The 19,183-nt window shown below is 41.4% G+C and overlaps 3 protein-coding genes and 1 long non-coding RNA gene across 9 annotated transcripts in view; 3 read left to right on the top strand and 1 right to left on the bottom strand.

The window, feature by feature from the left end:
• The window catches only part of scrn2 (secernin 2), a 16,585-nt gene extending 15,601 nt beyond the window's left edge, over positions 1 to 984 (top strand). Inside the window, exon 9 of the mRNA XM_042102769.1 lies at positions 547 to 984. The gene's annotated coding sequence lies outside the window, so the exon portion shown is untranslated. The remainder of the gene's footprint in view (positions 1 to 546) is intronic.
• The window catches only part of LOC121718033, an 18,744-nt gene extending 3,582 nt beyond the window's left edge, over positions 1 to 15,162 (bottom strand). Inside the window, exons 1-2 of the long non-coding RNA XR_006033841.1 lie at positions 15,152 to 15,162; positions 12,162 to 12,164 (exon numbers count right to left, since the gene is read on the bottom strand). This is a non-coding gene — a long non-coding RNA (uncharacterized LOC121718033). The remainder of the gene's footprint in view (positions 1 to 12,161; positions 12,165 to 15,151) is intronic.
• On the top strand, positions 2,510 to 13,446 carry LOC121718004 (cyclin-dependent kinase 12-like). 6 transcript variants are annotated; one of them, XR_006033837.1, is made up of 6 exons: positions 2,510 to 3,434; positions 4,308 to 4,496; positions 5,074 to 5,262; positions 6,120 to 8,131; positions 11,809 to 11,938; positions 12,125 to 13,446. XR_006033837.1 is itself a non-coding variant. In XM_042102736.1 (5 exons), exons 1-4 carry the CDS (start codon positions 3,003 to 3,005, stop codon positions 8,109 to 8,111), a joined length of 2,802 nt encoding a protein of 933 aa, XP_041958670.1. In that variant the 5' UTR covers positions 2,510 to 3,002; the 3' UTR covers positions 8,112 to 8,131; positions 12,125 to 13,446. The 6 variants fall into 6 exon arrangements, 5 of the variants coding, with proteins under 5 accessions (XP_041958670.1, XP_041958673.1, XP_041958672.1 ...); XM_042102736.1 differs by lacking the exon at positions 11,809 to 11,938; XM_042102739.1 differs by lacking the exons at positions 6,120 to 8,131; positions 11,809 to 11,938.
• LOC121718016 lies at positions 15,128 to 19,183 on the top strand. Its single transcript, XM_042102763.1, has 8 exons — positions 15,128 to 15,429; positions 15,860 to 16,619; positions 16,912 to 17,107; positions 17,379 to 17,484; positions 17,745 to 17,980; positions 18,145 to 18,303; positions 18,655 to 18,780; positions 18,939 to 19,183. The coding sequence occupies exons 1-8, from the start codon at positions 15,319 to 15,321 to the stop codon at positions 18,949 to 18,951; spliced, it is 1,707 nt and encodes a 568-aa protein (XP_041958697.1). The 5' UTR covers positions 15,128 to 15,318; the 3' UTR covers positions 18,952 to 19,183.

Here is a 19,183-nt window from a genome sequence, read left to right as displayed (position 1 = left end):
TCAAATGCGTGCACATTTTATTATTTGTATGAAAACATTTCCAGAAACGTATTTTCTTAATTAGCCTACTTACATAAAACCATTGGCGAACCAAAACAGTAATATGCCATATGAGTTGTATGCGCAACAGAGATTTCTAGATTGCTGTAGGTTACAGTGGCGGTGACTAGCATCGAGAGCCGAAACATTGCTAAGGTGCAGCCAAAAGAGCTCTAAGAGTGCTCTAGACCACTCTTACCAACGAACGACATATGAAAGACATTCGAATGACATTAGTAATAATGTAAAATACGTTACATACATACATACACACACACACACACACACACACATACATACATACATACATACATTACATACACACACACACACACACACACATACATACATACATATATACACATACACATACATACTGTACATAGATACATATATAACAAGGGAATGCACAAATGATGATGTAACTGTGACATGATGGCCAGTTAACCAGAATTATTGAAAAGTTTAAATCTGATGATGCTCTCCTGACCTTTTGACCTTTCCCAGCTCCATGACGAGGACATGAGAACCTGCTGATCCCTGAGCCCTAAGGTCCGTGACCCCTGAATGAGCATTCCTGTCTCTTCCATTTCCCTAGCTCGTAATAGTGTCACAATGCCATGCATTCATTATCGCCGACTGTCCGTAGTCATTTCGATGGGAGCACCATCTATGTGGTTACCATGCAAAAGGGTTGGGTGTTAGGGGGGGGGGGGGGGGGGGGGTGTTGAGGAGGAGATGCCAGTTCATCAGTGCACTACATTAGTGAGAGTGTGTTTTGTCATAGTCTGCCAGAGGTGTGCGGATGTAGATCTGTGTGATGCTATTTGTAAAGTCACGCTGCTTGTTGTTGCTGCAAGTGAGGATCGGCTCAGAAGAAAACAAGTCCCTTTTGTGAGTCCTGTTGATATGAATAATAAAGTTTAAGGTCTGGCTACCAAAAAATTGTGTTTGTGTAGTCAACTTTGTGTGCTTCTTTGTCAGTGAGATGGTTATCACAGATTTCACTTGTGATTCCAATTTAGGCCACATTATTATCATAAACATGCAAAGAAATTTGTCTGACAGCTAACCAACTGACAGTCACCAACTAATAATCAAATTAGTTCAGGATCACTATGATAAAAACATTACAATTTGGTATAAAAAATTCACAAAAGGGGTCTGATTACATTTAGAATTGTAGGCCCCTTGGATTTGACACCTGGGGCCCATGGCAGCCATTTTTAAATATGTCATTTCAACAAATATAAGTTTTGTTAGGTGAAAAAGGATTGAAAGCAGAAACTATGTATCTTGAAGTTCCAGTATGTGAGAAACCTACAATAAGTAAATTTAATATCTTAAACCTCAAGTTTCAGTATATGAACCTCAAAGTAACTTCAAGTTTGCTGCTAATAATATAAATTATTGAATAAAAGGAAATATAATTGTTATGTAGAACAGGTGAACTTCTCTCCACTGTGGAATGCAGAAAGGAATGCTACAAGGAAGGGGATTCAAACACACAATATATATTGATGTCATTTTTTTCCCATTAAGGTGTGACAGGCAATAGGACTGGTTGCCTTTGACGGTTCCCTTTGCTCTGTGAACTTGCACAGGTAAACTCGCTTGTCTTTACTTTGTGTCTTCACACGAGGAGGGCTTCACACCAGGGCTGATGCTTCAGCAATAGCAGTCACTAAAATACTGTGAGCTTAATTGAACATGGCTGTTCTCACATAAGCTGATTGTGAGTATTTTTTTTCCAGTGTGGCCACTCACATATACATTATTATATATACACTATATGAGCTTTTATACAGTAGCCTACCTTTAATTGTCAGTGAAGTGACAAAAAGCAAGTGGGAAAGAGAGGCGAATTGGGTCCCCATGGACCTAAATGTGGTATGGGTGACATAGCCAGCTGTGCCACATCGGCCCCTATACAATTATACAACAGCAATATCAAAATTACCTGCTTCTTTTGACTTTTAAAAAAAAGGATTGATTTATGGTAAAATATGTAGGCCTAATAGTTGTTGGTTTCTGTTTTCTATCCTTTTTCACCTAATAAAATCCATAGGCTATTTGTTGGACCATGAGCCAAATCCAAGGTGACTACGATTCTAAATCTGATCAGATCACAGATCTTCGAGATTCTTCCAAATTTGATGCTTTTATAAAACGATCAGTTGTTATGAACATGTCAAACCGTTTGATTGGCGTGGGCCTACTGATTATCTAGGCTATTTGGCAGCACTGCGTCTGCCACAGCGTTTTTCTATAACAGACAGACAATATGCATAAGTCCACATAATAATATCCTCAGACATGGTAGGCCTACTGTTAACATGTACTTACTCGAAACTGCCCACACAGGTATGGTTCCGGACATGAGGAACGCCCAAAGGCCTAATTGAAGTGGCCGCTAGCTCTTTTGAGAGCATGTCTTCTTCCACCCACTAGAGGGAAGCGACGACTTATTACATGCCGGTGCAACTCGATCGCTACCGTAGAGACAGGACCACAACAAAAATGGGACAAATGTCTAGATCGAAATGCGTTAAAAGGAGGCATTTGGAATAATCTTGTTGCAATGAATGATCAATTTAGTGGAAAACGGTAACGTAACCATGTGCTAAATTTATAGTCGGAATATCAAACTGACTTGTCAAGCTTTTGAGCTGGATAGCCTTCCAGCAAGCAACCAGGCCTGTTGATGATGTGGAGTGGAGAAGTAAGAAAAATGGACCAAAACAAGGTAGACCATTCGAATACCTCAGTAGAACGTTTAATAGCCTATCTACGCTCAATATGTATGCTCAAATTCACCTTGAGAGCTACCCTAAAGATGGAGAGTTATTGTGTGTAAAGGCGTAGTTAGGCTACTGTTCAGTCCCATCACTTTTCCAGTTCCAAGCATCGCCGTAAGCGTATCCTCTCAGGGCAGCTGTCGCCTGCACGTTAGGTTGGTCCATATGGAGTCTATGAAATATGACTGGACTATTGCACGAGGGCAGACGTGCAAGGATAAAGATGCACTTCCGCGCCTCCAGCAACACAGCTCACCGCCACCGGTCATGACTTGGGACACTTCGTACATTTGCGACGCAGAAGACTTAGAGCTTGCGAGAAAAAGGAGAGAGTTGCACTTAATTGAAGAACAGATTGCTCGCAAGAAGGCATCAATCGCTTTAAAAAAGAACGAACTGCAACGAACGACGTTGCAGAGGGAAAATGATAATCAAGTAGACAAGGAAGAATGGAACCGTCAAATGGAGACGGACACACAACATGAAAAACCTTCACTACTCACCAGCAATAACTGTCCACAGAGGCCACCCCATCTCACAGAAAGACAAATTAGTATTCTGAATGAGCTGACACAGCCACATGTGTCCGCCTTTGAAGTGAGTAGGCCTACGCCTGTTTTGCCGTCACATATAATCCACACAACCCTCATTAAATATTAAGGTCTTTTAAATGTAACCCTCCTTCAATACGATTAGATCCTGAGGAGCTCAGTGAATTCAAGCGTGGTACAGTCCTAGGGTGCACAAAGTAGGTTCCATGGCTGGGTGTGGATTGTGTTTACTTTTGTGAGCCCAGGGCGCCCCTTGAAAAGAGATGAAAGATATGAGTGGGCCTCACCTAAAATAAAGAATATACATAAAAACATTGGCCTGACCTCAACCCCATCAAACATCTTTGGGATGAACTAACGGGGATTGTGGGACAGGCCCTCTCATCCAACATCAGTGCCTGACTTCACAATCACAAAGCAAAAAGTCCCAGGCACTCCCAAATCTGGAATCTTAAATACCTTAGTGTAATCCGTGTCTCATTTAAGTGAAAGGAATAGCCTACAATGGAAAATAAAATTAAAATTGAGTTATTCTAAAAAAGAAAATAGAAATACAAACAAAGGGAAGAAAATTGTATCTGCAATGCTTCATCTTTGAAACATTGTTTCAAAATCATTTGATTGAAACATTGTAAATATTTATATTCATTCTTCATAAATTATACTTCCAGGCATCAAAGAAATATAGTGCTCCCAATTAAAAGCCTTCTTTTATGAATATGCTTGGCATGATTATTCAATAGCTTATTTCAGGTACTAAACAATTTTTATATCATATATTATATTCATTTATATTATAATATACCTGCTTTAAGCACAGTAGCCTATACAATGAAAACGAGTTTTGATGCTCATTCCTCATACCTAAAATTAATTTAAGGTTGAAACTATTATATGTTTTAAAAGCTTCTGTCTTTAGCCCTCAGATCCTGCTCCGTTTATGAAAAGTTTTGTGGAGAAGAGAAATGCTGAAATCTTACAGAGAGATTCGAAAGAAAAACGGACGTCTCAATCAGATTTCAATGCAACCCTCACCCCAGAACATAAAGTTGAAGCTTTGAGACCTCACCATCACTCAGAGCATGCACTGCCATCACCAGGTTACAAGGTTGGTCTTGGAAACTGAATATGAATATTAATTAGGCTTAGTTATTGATTGGTCACTGTGGGAAGTCTCCAACCAATAGCACAACAATAGCCTGTGTGTCAAAATAAAAGTCCCAGCCATATCTCATGCATTCAGCATTATATCTCCAGAACGGCTTGACGTACATGCTTCAAATTTGGTACGAGTGTTTTTATGGACTCAAAGATGAAGTGAGTTGAAGTTGGAGGTTAAAGGTCAAATGTCAAGGTCAAAAACACCTTGAGTGTGATATCTGAATAATGCCATGTCACACAAGATTCAAATTTGGTTTCTCCAAAAGCACCTTTGCAGGTATCACAATTACCCTACCAACCAGCTAGCAGCAAGCTCAACAGCCCCACCAACACCCTAACCAGCAGACTGCATCCCCTCGTGTAATTCCTCGGAATTGCATTTCTAGTTTTATACTTGTTTTAAGTAAAATAGCCAATGAAAATGAGTTTTAATGCAATAACGTCATACCTCCGACTAAGTGACTAATAAAACTCCCGTAAGGTAGAAAATATTAAAAACCTGCATGTTTTATTTCTGTCTTTAGCCCTCAGATCCTGCTCCATTTATGACAAGTTTTGTGGAGAAGAGAAATGCGGAAATCCTACAGAGAGATTTGAAAGAAAAACGGACGTCTCAATTACACTTCAATGCAACCCTCACCCCAGAACATAAAGTTGAAGCTTTGAGACCTCACCATCACTCAGAGCATGCACTGCCATCACCAGGTTACAAGGTTGGTCTTGGAAACTGAATATGAATATTAATTAGGCTTGGTTATTGATTGGTCACTGTGGTAAGTCTTCAACCAATAGCGCAAGGATGAAAACATCTTTCCCGTGTAAAACCCGAAAAGGAGATAGTATAGATCTAGATCAGCGGTTTTCTAATGGTGAGGTGGGTCTCCCCATCTATCAGCGGTTTTCTAATGGTGAGGTGGGTCTCCCTATAGATCAGCGGCACTTCTTCAAGCATACCTCACAGAGAAATGCCTTGAATTTTGCTGCAGGGACATAAGGTTATTTTACATTGTAAGTGGTTTACGTTTCTTTATTCGGATCCATTTGAGATCCATTCCATTCTGAATAAACAAATAACGTAATTTACATGCTTCTTCTTTTGTTGCATTATTCACTAAGATAACTCTAAACAGATTTCTGTAGTTCAAACAACTTGGAATTGTTGTTGAGAACGTCAGTTATAATGGCCCACATGTTAAAAGAAAAAAAAAAAGTGTTGGGCCGGGCCGTGGGCTCGGGTAGGGTCCATCTTGATTTTTTGGGCCCGATCTAAGCTGTAGTTGCTTTTAATTATCGAATGTTCTATCAAATGTATTTTTTATTGATATCGATTTTATGTCTATCGCGATATATATCGCTATCATCGCCCAGCCCTAGTGTCATCGTGCATGTTTTCTTTGCGTGTTTAAAAAATGTATCGCTTTTTATTGACTAGGCAGCTGTCCTTATGTTCTCTATTGGGAGACTCACAATCACCCAATTTGAAAACCCATGGTATAGACTCAACAAGCATACCGATTTTAAAGACTGAACTTTCAACAAGTGTAATGTCTTCATGTTTCTTACTTACTAGAGTTCAACTGCACCACCAGATCCATTCAGTATGGATCACTCTCCGGGAACAAGCAGCAGCGGTCAATCTTCAAAGGGCTTCAACCGCTTCCTCAGCATCCTTAATCAAGGGGTAGATTTAGGAAGGCTCTCTGACATAGTGAATGCGGGTCAGGTCGGAGCTGTGGATAACAAACCAACAGCTTCGGTTCACGGTGAAACACGCAGGAGTGTGGATTTGGACCGTAATGACTCAAGAGACAAGCACAGAGAATCAAGAGTCGAGGAGCGGGGCTCAGGAAGCAAGAGAGGCGACTCCGGTGTTGATGACGATCACTTAAAAGACAAGGACAGACCGTCCAGACACAACCTGGGAGACTCTGAAGAGAAGGATGGGAGATCAACAGGCAGGAGGAGTGACTCGAGAGACAGACACAGGCACTCAGGCGACCGGAAAATCACAACGGACTGGAGAGAAACAGACAGGGTCTGGGACTCAAGAGAGAGAGACAGGAGTTGGGATTCCAAAGTGGAAGACAGGAGTTGGGATTCCAAAGTGGAAGACAGGGGCTGGCACTCCGGAGAGAGAGACAGGGATGCAAGACACAGGAGGTTGGAACCGAGAGATGGTTACTGGGATCCACAGGACAGAGACAACAAACCTAAGAAAGGTGATTGGGACAGGGAATGGGCAGGCGGGGATCGGGAGTCCAAAGACCACAGGCGGGAATCCCAGAGTCCGAGCAGAAGATACTCAAGAGACGGCAGCAGCAGGAGGAGCAAGAGCAGATCGCCCAGCCCCGTCTCATCCTCATCAGAATACAAGAGGAAGACCGAGAAGAGGGAACAATTCTCTAGGATCCAGACCCTCCTTCAGACCGTCGGGCTGGAGTTAGGAATCGAAGACGTGGACCGACTGAATAGTAGGACCCAGGAGCGGCTCTATGGAGTGAAGCGCCCAAGAGCCAACTTGGACAATCATTCCCCAGATTCTCACCGCAGGCAGCATGACTCCCAGGAGCACAGAGTCACATCCAGTGACGTCAAACGTCCTCGGAGAGTTTCTGGATCTGACCTTAGTCATTCAGCAGAGTGCTCCGCAGAAGGCAACCCTGTCGGGCCTGCTGCCCAGAATATACCCGTGTCCACATTGTCACAGTCTCAACCAGCACACTATTCAAGCTATACAGTGATGCATCATAACTCCTGTGAAGGGCAATACCCCAGTGCCTCTGTCCAGAGCTGGACCCCTGTTGGATGGAGCGGAGTGCCTCCTTCATATGGCCCACCCCAGCATCCTCCACCTCCAACACCACTGCCACCACCACAAACTCCCATTCATCTGCCTCCACCACCACTACCACAACCCCAAATGTATTTACCTCCACAACCCCAAACTCATGTGCCTCCACCAACGCTACCACAATCCCCAATTACTTTGCCTCCACCACCTCTACCACAAACTCCCACTCATTTACCTCCACCACCACTACCACAACCCCCAACTCATCTGCCTCACCTCCAATCACTCCCAAACCTTCCCCTTCCCCCTTCAACCTACTCACTCTCTCCACCATTCCCACCGCCCACACAGGGGACGTCATGTCTCGGGGTGGCAGAAATGCAGTGGAGGAAGGAGAATGAGAAGCAGCGTTGCCTCTCGACCTTGATAGAGGTGCCTCTGACGGCAACACTGAAGCCAACAATGTCCAAGAGCAGTACACATGGAAAACATGGAAACAAATGGAAAAAATGGAAACAAAGACAGAAAGCAATTAGGAGAGCAGCAGCTGTTGCTGCTGAAGGGTCCAAGAGGGCTGCCGCTGCTGCCTTTGCCGCCGCTGCAGCTACGGCTAGAGCCAACATGACCACTGCACCGCATACTGCAACTGTTACCCCTGGGACTCCAACGCCTGCTGCGGCTGGTACTTCTGCTTTTACCGTTTCTACCGCTAGTGCTAAACCAGCTAAACCAGTGATAGTACTTCGCCTAAAGAGTGGAGACGTACTGTAGTGGGAGCCAGCAAACATGGAGTAAGTACTAGGACAGAACTCGGACATGATTGAATGATGATAGTAATGTTAAGGTAAATATTTCCCATGATGGGAAATATTTACCTTAACAAATTGAACAAGAAACTGTAAGAGCAGTTTCTATCTGGACATATTTTAGAGAACCCTCTTGTCATCATCTGTTTTTTGTTGTATCTTTGATCTGTTTTCAGAAATAACTTTTGATTATACTGTACATGTTTGTTCATAGTAGTAGTTTATCCAAAACTATTAGTTTGGATGGGCCTATGGGCCTTTGAAGAATCAAATCAAAGTGATCTGTAAAACAACCCTAATCATTTTTTTTTCTTCTTACTTTTACTTCTACTTTACTTTTACTTCTACTTTACTTTACTTTTACTTTACTTTACTTTTACTTCGGCTTTACTTTACTTTTTTTATAGACTGTCTTCATAGCAGGGTACTGCTGGTAACAGGTTACTTTTGCTTAGCAACATGTGATAGTTAAAAAAAGGTCAATCAGTGTCCTAGACCTAGTCTAGTGTCAACTGCAAAGGTCTCCAAAGGTCCACTTACCATGTGCACCCTTGAACATAATATTTCACATCAGGGTATCAACTCAACATAGGGCCTTGATTTGAATGATGGGCAAATTACAAATTGTTAAGTCTAATGAAAGCTAATTTAATAACTGGGCATATATAATTTAGCTAGAGTAACAAGTAAGACCTTAACATTGAAGAGTCTAATTTAACACCATGGGTAAGACCTTAACATTGAGGAGTCTAATTTAACACCATGGGTAAGATTGAGGAGTCCACTCAACAGTATTTCATGCACAAGAATCAGTGACTGACTTTGTAGATTGTCTGACTTTTATTTATTTGCTATTTTTTTATGTACTCTTCAGAAAGGGCCAAGCAAAATCAGCCAGCAGATTTGTCATTTTGAATCTATATTTTTGTTCATATGAGTCATCCCATGTGAGATGTACTTCCTGCTTGACCCTCTGAAATATTCTTATTCACTGATATTATACATGCCCAAACATCAACGGTCTGCTAAATTATAACTCTGAAGACCTAATTATAAAAAATTATATCTCCAAGTGGTTCCAAGCAGTTCCCACAACTTCACATTGTTATCAAAATAAGAACTTCAACTGTTGTATGTGTGATACATTTTATAATTTAAAATTCTGGTGTCAGTTTAAAGGAGATGTCATTGCAAAATTGTGTATAGCACAGAGTATAATTTAGTATAGGAGAGTTTTTCAATTTGCAAAGTGTACTGTATTTTCATTTGACAAACAGCCAAAGAAAACCCTTGTCAAGACAAGAATAAAAAAAAGAAAAGATGGGTGTTTTGCTGATATCCCATTCTCTAAACCAGAGCTGCCACCTAATGGGTATTTGTGAGTATTACAACATATTGGTTATGCAGAACTTTGAATATATCTCAGTGGAGGAGCTGGAGCATTTTTTTATTATTATTTTACTTTTTCTCAGTGATGCAACCATCTTATACTACATATACATTTCCTATTTATAAACAACATAACTAAAGTATATGTTAGAGGAAATAAATAAATAATAAGTAAAGCTAGAACTACCAGAGATTAGATTATCTAAACATATTGTCAGAGACTTTTCATGTTTCCTGTTTGACTTAAAACACAAAAAAACACAATCATGGAAGAGTACAATAACATGAGCAATACACACTGCTCAACCATGTGGGTCAACACATACACGCACAGATATTAACATGACATGAGGTTTTATTAATGCCATAATTTGTAACAATAAAGAAATGCTGTGGTGGGGAGGGGGCATCATCTGACATCTTGAAAGATGATCAAGAGCACATGTCCACACATATTTTTGCTTAGGTAGCCTAGTTGAGTACTTCATGATGTTTTAAGAAATGATAATTAGCTTTTGTCATATTTCTAACAACTACTACTGTGGCTACTTACACCCATGAATGAATATATTTCAATAGATAGATAGATAGATAGATAGATAGATACTTTATTGATCCCCAAGGGGAAATTCAAGGTCTCAGTAGCATACAGACATCACACACAACATGCACTTAAAGCAGAAAAAGTAATATAAGTATATAAATATTAAAAAAACACCACTGAACAATAAAGACAGTAGAAGATAAAAAATACAAAATAAAACTAAATCAAATATCCACATAGTGTGCTTAAGGATGACTAAGCATGAGACGCTTGCAGTGACAGGGCAGGGCCTATGTCATATGATTAATTGATGTCCATCAATCATAATAGGTTTAAGGCCTGACTTCAGGTCCCAGGAGAAAAAGATCAGGCTCTTCTTGTTTTCCTCTCTTGTTTTGGGTGAAATGATTTGTTTTAATGCCCTTGAGTTATTCTGATTGATGGAGTAAGAGATAAGGGCACGGCTATACAGATGGTGTCCGCTGGGTTTCTCTAGTTCTTGCTCTTCTGCTCCTTCTGATTCTTTAAAAGGCAGAAACTCAAAGTGTCATATATGCCCAGCGATGGTGTGATTGGAAATTATAAAATGGTATGTTCAGTTGAAAAACCCATCTTGTCAAAGAGATTAATTTGTGACCAGCCCTACCAAAGATTCAGAAAATTAAAAGAGTGGTTAAGGCAGCACTTCAGTTGCTTGGTCCTTTCACTCAAAGAAACTTAAGACTCTAAGTACTTTAAGAAACTTTCCCCTAGAAAGAGATGGACCACAAAGTGAATTAGAATTGTGCTACTTTGTACAACACATCGATTCAGCCATCTTGAATATTCTTCCAGTTAGAATATTCAAGATCATCTAGACTCCACAGGTGTAGTGATTATTTAAGGGATTCATAGACTTCTCTGCTGCCATCTAGAGGACTATGGGAAATTCAGCCCCACGCTCCTTGAACTGGATTATGAGATGTGGACAGACATGAATGACCAGGAGAGAAAACAGCACATGGAGAATATCTTTGAAGAACTCATCAGCAGATGAGTGGGGCCTGGAGTTGAACAAGTTTAACAACATTGTAACTGATGGTTAGACTTCTGCTAGAATGTTCAAACAGAGAATTAGGGGTTAACATAAAGCAAATCTGAATCTGGGCTCTTCCCGAACTCTCCGTATCCATCCATGCTGAGAGAGGCGAGGGATGTGGACATCATATTGTCCTCTGATTTCAGTGATGACCCCTTTAGCGTAAGGAAAAATCCCTATCCCTGCGTGATTCCAATGCAATCATCCCAGTAAAAGGACAGCAAATATATGACGTTGAACAACTGCACATCATCCCAATTTGAGATTATAATCCTCTACTGTGATTCCCTGATGTATCGAAGATCATACTGATATTTTACTTCCTTTAAGAAGGCTAAATTATGTAAAACTACAAATAAACGTCCTTAAATTATTTGTGATAGGCTAGGGATTGTAAGAACAATACAGGATGAATACTGTATTGTGCTGAATAACGTTTTCCTCCACTTCATCGCTTGTGTTCTGAGTTCAGTCATATCCATGCTGATGTGTATGTTTGTGTTCAGACCTATAGAACAACCTATTAATGTACCTATTGAACAACTGCACATCATCCCGATTTGAGATTATAATCCTCTACTGTGATTCCCTGATGTATCGAAGATCATACTGATATTTTCTTTTTACTTCCTTGAATGATTTGTGATATAGTGATTGTAAGAACAATACTGGATGAGTTGAAGAGAAAAAGATGGGAGAGCGCTGCAGGGGTCACTAGTGAATGAAAATGTTTCAGGTGCTCTTCAAGAGAAATGGGCAGATAGGATTGAAACGGACGAAGGTACGAGGACGAGGCACTCTGCTGATTAAAACGTCCTTTATTTAGCGGACACTGACACACGTGCTGAATAACATTTTCCTCCACTTCACCACTTGTGTTCTGAGTTCAGTCATATCCATGCTGATGTGTATGTTTGTGTTCATTGACATGATGATGTGTATGTTTGTGTTCATGCCAACCCTACAGATGAATCCACCATTACAGAAGAGTCGAAGGAATACACCATCTTCCAGATGACCTACAGGGACAAAAACAAGATCGACCACCTAGCAGATCTGGCCGCAATGAATGTGAAGATAAACAGAGACGGCATCCTGGAAGAGATACGAAAAACATCTGAGCGACGCAGCAGCGCCATTTGTCAGTTTGTGCAGGATATGCGCTCATTCTGAAACGTGTTTTTAACATGGACGTGTGGCCTTTAGTATGAGCTTCCTTGTGTCTGACTAGATTTATTTAAGATTATATGTATATTTAAGATCATATTTGTCTTTTTAATTTTCATGACACTGGCAATGTAGGCCTAAATAGACACAAAAATAAATTATTTTTCACTGTCCCATCAGTTGCTACTGAATGTGTTTAACTATACATTGTGTGATATTCATAATAAAGTTATGGGAGTTTTCCGGGAATTGGAACAGCCACAGGAGAAACAGCTGTTGGCAGGTATGAATGTAATAGAATTCTCTCTGACCTCTCAACTTAAAGGGACAGAATATTTTGTTATTTCATAAACATGTATGTCATCTTACTTATCTTTTTTAAATTATTTTACAATATACATGTTTTTTTTCTGTGTCATAACTGTTAGGCCTACTTGTTAAAATAAATGATGAATGTCACTACCTATTCTCTCATAGCCTGACGTAGCCAGATTCAATTCTATTCAGAATTTCTTAAACTTAAATGTTGTGGGCGTGGTCAATTCGGACTGGCCTCCAGGGTAATTCTAAAGTGGATGACACCTAAATAAACAAATATTCTTTGGCCTTAATCTGGATAGATGAACCCTTCTGACAGCTCGTAGAAGCAGACAATATGGCTTCGCTAGGTTAATAGCCAAGGCTATTATAAGAATTTGAATATAAGAATATAATAATAAGAATTTGGCTGTGATGTTGGTTTACATTATATGTGTGGGTGATAAGTGTGGCATATAAGGCTGAACAAAAGTTTTTACTAATTTTTCAAATATGAGACATGAAAATGATTGTGTTGTGTTGCACTGACTTCTAGAAAAAATTGTCTTTAGGATCTATTTTTTTTATTATTATTATTTGATTTGGAATCTGAATGTATTTACCAGTTGGTGTAACACTGTCATGTGTCATGAAAGTTATTGTGCATAGAGTGAAAATGGGGTATAGATTTCCTGTAACTATCTTCATGTCTAGGAAATCCTTGTGCACATCCATCACATTTTGCGTTATTTTTCTTAATCATCGCGCAGAGCAAGATTATCAATATTCCAATATTAGATTCATTCTTGCAAACCTTATTAGAAATAAAACACAATCTGTGTGATTCTTCCTGTCTGTAGTTTTGATTGTAGTAAATGAATTAATATTGCTATACCAGCCACATCTTCTGTGCATGTTCACACTTCACTAAGTTGGTTGTATTTCTGGAGAGTGGCAAACCAACACTTGGGATATTTGGTTATGTTGATGGAAAATGCAGACATTGGTGTTCAAGGAGATTCAAGATTCAAAGATTCAAGGAAGCTTTATTGTCATTCCTACATTTACATGTAGGAGCGAAATTTAGTCCTGCTAGTGTATATGCCAGGGGCGGTGGTAGTGTAGTGGTTAAGGAGCTGGGCTAGCATGCAGTAGCCTGAAAGTTGTCGGTTCAATTCCCGGCTTCCACCGTTGTGCCCTTGAGCAAGGCACTTAACCCCAAGTTGCTCTGGGGACAATGTGATCCCTTGTAATATAGCTGACATATGTAAGTCACTTTGGTCAAAAAGTGTCTGCTAAATGTAATGTAATGTAATGTATATGTCCTCAATGGTGGGTAGGCTGCAGCCGATGGTCCGCTGAGCTGAGCCTGCTTAACCACATGCTGCAGTGCTCTCCTGTCTGCAGCAGAGCAGCTTCCATTCCATACAGTAATACAGGATGATAGGATGCTCTCCACTCCGCAGTTAATCAACATAGAAGGCCTGACCTGGCCTGGTCTGACCTAGGGATCAACGAACTCAGCAGATGGGAATGGACTCTTAACTTTAGACCAGTGTCCTATCCTCAGATTCTACGAAGATTTGGTGAGATCCTGAATTTTCTTGTTTGCAAATTTGACATGTGGAGGCAAATATGGATAGTCCTACCCTGATTCAGATTTATGACTCACTCACAGTCACACCATATGAACTCTATCATGTTTGGATGAAAATTGTGAAGAAGTGAGTGATGAACTTCATGCTCGATAAAAGTTCATATTCTGAACAATACAATAAAGTTTTATTGTGTCAGTACAATTATTTGTTACTCGTGTTTGACAACAAGTAACAAATAAGGACAGCGAAATCACCATGTCACGTCAATCACCGTAATAAAACCGTAAAACAACATTTACCCTTATCTCCCACTAGAGGGCGATAGAGTACTTAGGTAGCCTATGTGTCTGTCTAGGTTTAGGCTACTCGCATAACTTAAAGCCACTGTCCCGATGTAGGCCTACTGCGAATTACTGAAGGCAACTACCAGAGGGTAACCATATTCCGGTTGTACATGATCAGACAATGCCGAATCAGATTCTGGAATTTGGTTTTACTTTGATAAAATGTGTGAGGGGGCAATGGGGTCTGATTGCTCTTGTTCTGTACTTGAGTTTTTGGAATGGAATATCTGCTCAGCGTATAGGCCTAATAATTTTGCCAATTGTATGGTTAGGCAGAAGTCACTGAACTCAAATCAAAGATTAATTAGGCTTATTAAAGTTGTTGGCCCGAGAAGGTCCGTTTGATGAGTCAACAATTACTTAAAATAGCGTAGCTTTCGATCGTTATGGTTAGTTTATCTATACTGCTGACCAGTTTAAGGCCTAGACCGAAAGGCTACAACTAATTTACCGGTATTTGCATCTGAACAGTCCAGCTAGGCTACAGTCCAGCAACCATACATGCGTCACAATTATGAGGTCACAATAGCGTTCCTGTCACCCTTGGCGGAAACTCTATTTCACTATTTCACGTTGTTGGAAAGAAACACACTTACTTTTCAGTGGATCCTTTTCGATTTTGTAAAATCTAATTTTGCATAACCATCTACGGTCTTTGACACGGTTTTGCATTTTAAGTTCAAGGCGTTTCATTTCAGTTCAAGTTGGAAATGCAGGTATAGCTACTGTTTGTGAAAATATTAGCTTTAAATTCAATGGATTCCCAAGGAGAGCTGGATAAAATCCGCGCTCAAAATCAGGAGATAATTACCAAAATGCGGCAGCACCTGAAGAAACAGATGCCGAGCAACTGCACCTCTTTGTGTGTGAGTTCCCTCAACATTCTTATTATAACTGAACATGTTATTTTATAGCGTAAAATATTATGTAAATGTTGTATCCCTTATTTTCTGGTGCCTATAATAAGTTGTGATAAATAACACTTCTAGTATCACACTTTAGAAAGTAATCTTTCAGAAAGTAGAAAGGTTAAAGGTCAAATTTAGTTTGATGACCTAAACTGGTAACCAAAGTCTCTGCTGGTAACTAATCTTAAATAATCTTTGGCTCAACCACAATTATGGGTTACTGGTTACCATAAGAACTATAGAAACATTCAGGGATCACCACATACAAAATTGCTACGTTTATGGTTCATACAGATACATAATAGTATTACACTTGCATTGATAATGCAGTGTTCGTGTGTGTGTGTGTGACATGTTTGATGACATGTTGCCTCCTTCCTGTCTGCAGTCTCAGCATCAGCTGTTTCATCCTCATCATCATCCTCATTTTGTGCCTGTGGCACCGCCAGAACACAATCCCACAATGCTCTGCGGTTCACTGCAGCCGCTCAGAGCCTGTGTAGCGCCTGGCCAGCGCAAGCTGTTGCCCCCTATCAGCCCTGCACCCCCCCAGCAGCAGCGGTCCAGTGCATCATTCCCCTCCTTGCCCACGATCGCCAAGGTCCAAGACCCGGTCCTGATGCAGCTGTTGGTAGGTGACAGATTCCCCTCTGCAGCTCCCAAACGAGGTGCCCTGCGATCCCTAGGCAGGAAGAAGTTGACAGGCCTTGATCGCGCTCACCCACTGAAGCCACTCCATCACGACAGAGCCCCGAGTGGCGTTGCTACTGGCAGCATGGCACCTGCTCCACCTGAGGAAACAGGAGAAAGTCAGAACAAGCCAAACAAGATCAGGACCAGGCGCTGTGCCAGAGCTGTCCAGCATGACCGAAACCATGACAGCGATGGTCAAGCTGAAGCCCAGGACGTGGGGTGCATGCAGGAGCCCCTTAGAGTCACTGAGGAGGTCAGACTCACTGATCTCCGTTGCAACAGTGTCCTCAAACACGTCTCAGATGGCAGAGGCAGCTCCACTCCACCTATTGCCTCTGCTGTCCCTGCCCCCCCAGAGACAGCTAAACCCCAGGCAACCTGTCAGAGACAGTTCATCAGCAGACTGCCCCGCTTCAAGAAAACAACATCACTCAGTGTGGCCACTGCTGTGACAGGTGAGTAGTGAAGTTAGGAGAGTTAGGTACACACCCCTACCCCCATCTCACACACACACTCAGTCACTCAGTATTGTCTCATATAGCTTTGGTTGTAACATGAAAATAATCTACAAATGGGCATGAGGTGATCAATATAAAGAGATTACTGAGCAGCACATACAGAACACTTCATACAGTCTTAACACAGCTTCCTTACACATCAGTGCAGTTATTACATAATTATGTATAGTAATAGTTTGCCAGTGTAGACAGGATGTCAGACAAACACATTTGACCTTTAACCTCCCAGAGCAAAAGCCCATGGAGTCTCTGGCAGGGAAGGAGGAAGTGAGGGAGCAGGTGAAGAAGAAGAGAGTGATAGTGGAGAAGCAGACAAGCAGCACCCAGCAGACCAGGGAGCTCCCAGAGCTGGCCAAACTGCCCCCTGTGTCCTGCCCTGAGCAGGCCATCCTGCAGGCCTTCAGGCTGCTCAGAGATGATGACTGGTGGGAGTATAGCCAAAATAGGCTAGGCTAACACATTAACTCTAAGCAATTTACAAGCCTTTAGCTGTGACATTGTAGGTTACATTAACATTTTGACTTCAGACAGATGATAGGCTTTCAGCTAAGATCATAGAGTCTAGACATGATGACATATGTGTGTTAGAAGAATGTGTTCCTTCATTGAAGATAGCCTGCCCTATGCTAGGGCTATATGCTAAGTCAAGTCTATGTATCCTCATGTTCCTCTGAGATGAGTGTGTTTTCTCTTTAGGGAGCAGAAGATCGAGGCCCTGACCTCTATCAGGTCTCTGTCCCAGCACCACGCTGAGGTGCTGCTGCCCAGGCTGCATGATGTGTGTCTGGCCGTCTACCGCGAGGTCAGAGGCTCTCTGCTGAAAAACAAGCTGGAGCTCATGATGCATTTGTTGTGTTTCAGACCAGATAGAGAATGTCTATTCAAATGACTTAATGATGCTATACATAGTTCAATGAGTTTACATTTCTTAATGCCACTACAATCTATAATCATACTGGGCATTCACTTTTGTGAACAGAACACACAGCTGTAACTCTATTCTAGATATTTCAAGTCAGAGTGGTAACCTATCATTCTGCATCACCCCTCCCACCCATCCAGGTGAAGAACCTGCGCTCAATGGTGTCCCGAGTTGCCATGGTGACGTTGGCCCACCTGCACGCTCACCTGGGGCGAGCTATGGACACAGAGGCCGAGGGCACAGCCCAGACGCTGCTGCCTAAAGCTGGAGAGGCCAGCGGCTTCATCAGGGAGGACATGGAGCTGGCACTGGGGTACATGGTGCTCAACGTCACCCCCTCTCGCAGCATGAATGCCCTCATTAACACAGGACTCAGGTGAGGGGAAACAGAATCTTGGTGACCCTCCACTTCAGACTCCTTCCTTGTTTATTGTTTTTTTTGTGGTTCTGCAGATTCTACAGTTTTACTGGTCCTCAACAAGTTCTCTCTGTTACATGGTTCTCTTTTTCACCTGGTTCTCCTGGTTCTCTGTTTCTTAGGCACCGTAATGCGGCCGTGAGGAAGACCACAGCACAGTTCCTGGAGAAACTGGCAGAGGTCATGGGGGCATCCCGCGTCCTGTCTGGCAAAAAGGACCTGACCGACCGCTTTATCCACTCCATCAGCTGCCTGGCCCTCGACAGTGCACAGGAAGTCAGGTGGGAACGCTACTTTTTGTTTCTAAATTAGTCAATCAGCTATCAAAACAATAATAAATGATCAGTGCAGGGCACTTGAAATTGTGAGATTACCACAATAAGAATGAAGTAGTTAGTGGAAAAATGTTTACGTTCACTATACGTTTTGTACATATTGTACATAGAATGTGAATGAATGAGTATCAAACGTAATGCAACGACAGTAGGCACACTGTTCTCCCTATTACAAGTCAATATTGCATCAAATCTAATTTGAATGTTATTTTAAGGTATAACAACTAATGTTACTTTAATGACTATTACTGTATGTCCTCATTGTGAATAAATGAGTGTATTTTGTGTCTGAAACAGGACCCATGCCCGTAACACCCTGGCATTCCTGGCTTCACATCCTAACCTTATCAAGATGGTGGACAGGTTCGCCCCTCAGAGAGACCAAGTTACTGTCAAGGACGTTATCAACAAATGCCAGAAAAGGTGGGTGCAAAACATTAGTGGACACCATGAACATTAAACATTTTTATTTTACATCATTATCTATCAGTGTAAAAATGTATCAGTTGTTTTGATTAAACCTGAGAGAATACAGAGGGGAAATATCTTGGTAAAGTGTTTTGTGTTTTTTTCTCCTACAGAAATTTGCATTAAAGTAAACATTTTGGATTACAAACAAATCTGCAAATGTTTCATATGAGGTGCAATCAAAAAGAGACTAGGCCTATGAAAAGCAAAAAGCGCCCAGATTTAAATGTGGCCACAATGTCAATCTAGCCGCCGATCCAAAGTAAGAAGGAATGGCCGCCGCAAAGGATCGCCGCCCCCCCCCGCCCCCCCGCAACTACAGTATTCCTTCATCCTTTTCCCTACAAATTAAAAATAA

The sequence above is a fragment of the Alosa sapidissima genome, chromosome 9 (genome assembly GCF_018492685.1).
Source record: "Alosa sapidissima isolate fAloSap1 chromosome 9, fAloSap1.pri, whole genome shotgun sequence".
Taxonomy (NCBI): domain Eukaryota; kingdom Metazoa; phylum Chordata; class Actinopteri; order Clupeiformes; family Clupeidae; genus Alosa; species Alosa sapidissima.
Note: the sequence above shows the minus strand (reverse complement) of the source record. Positions and strands in the feature narration are given on the sequence as shown.

Bases quoted from the DNA above. Each gene is read 5' to 3' on its own strand.
- LOC121718004 (XM_042102736.1), top strand. From the start codon at position 3,003: ATGGAGTCTATGAAATATGACTGGACTATTGCACGAGGGCAGACGTGC. The intron at 3,435-4,307 runs GTGAGTAGGCCT...TTCTGTCTTTAG, and splicing joins CACATGTGTCCGCCTTTGAA to CCCTCAGATCCTGCTCCGTT. The intron at 4,497-5,073 runs GTTGGTCTTGGA...TTCTGTCTTTAG, and splicing joins TGCCATCACCAGGTTACAAG to CCCTCAGATCCTGCTCCATT.
- LOC121718016 (XM_042102763.1), top strand. From the start codon at position 15,319: ATGGATTCCCAAGGAGAGCTGGATAAAATCCGCGCTCAAAATCAGGAG. The intron at 15,430-15,859 runs GTGAGTTCCCTC...TCCTGTCTGCAG, and splicing joins GCAACTGCACCTCTTTGTGT to TCTCAGCATCAGCTGTTTCA. The intron at 17,485-17,744 runs GTCAGAGGCTCT...CCACCCATCCAG, and splicing joins GTCTGGCCGTCTACCGCGAG to GTGAAGAACCTGCGCTCAAT.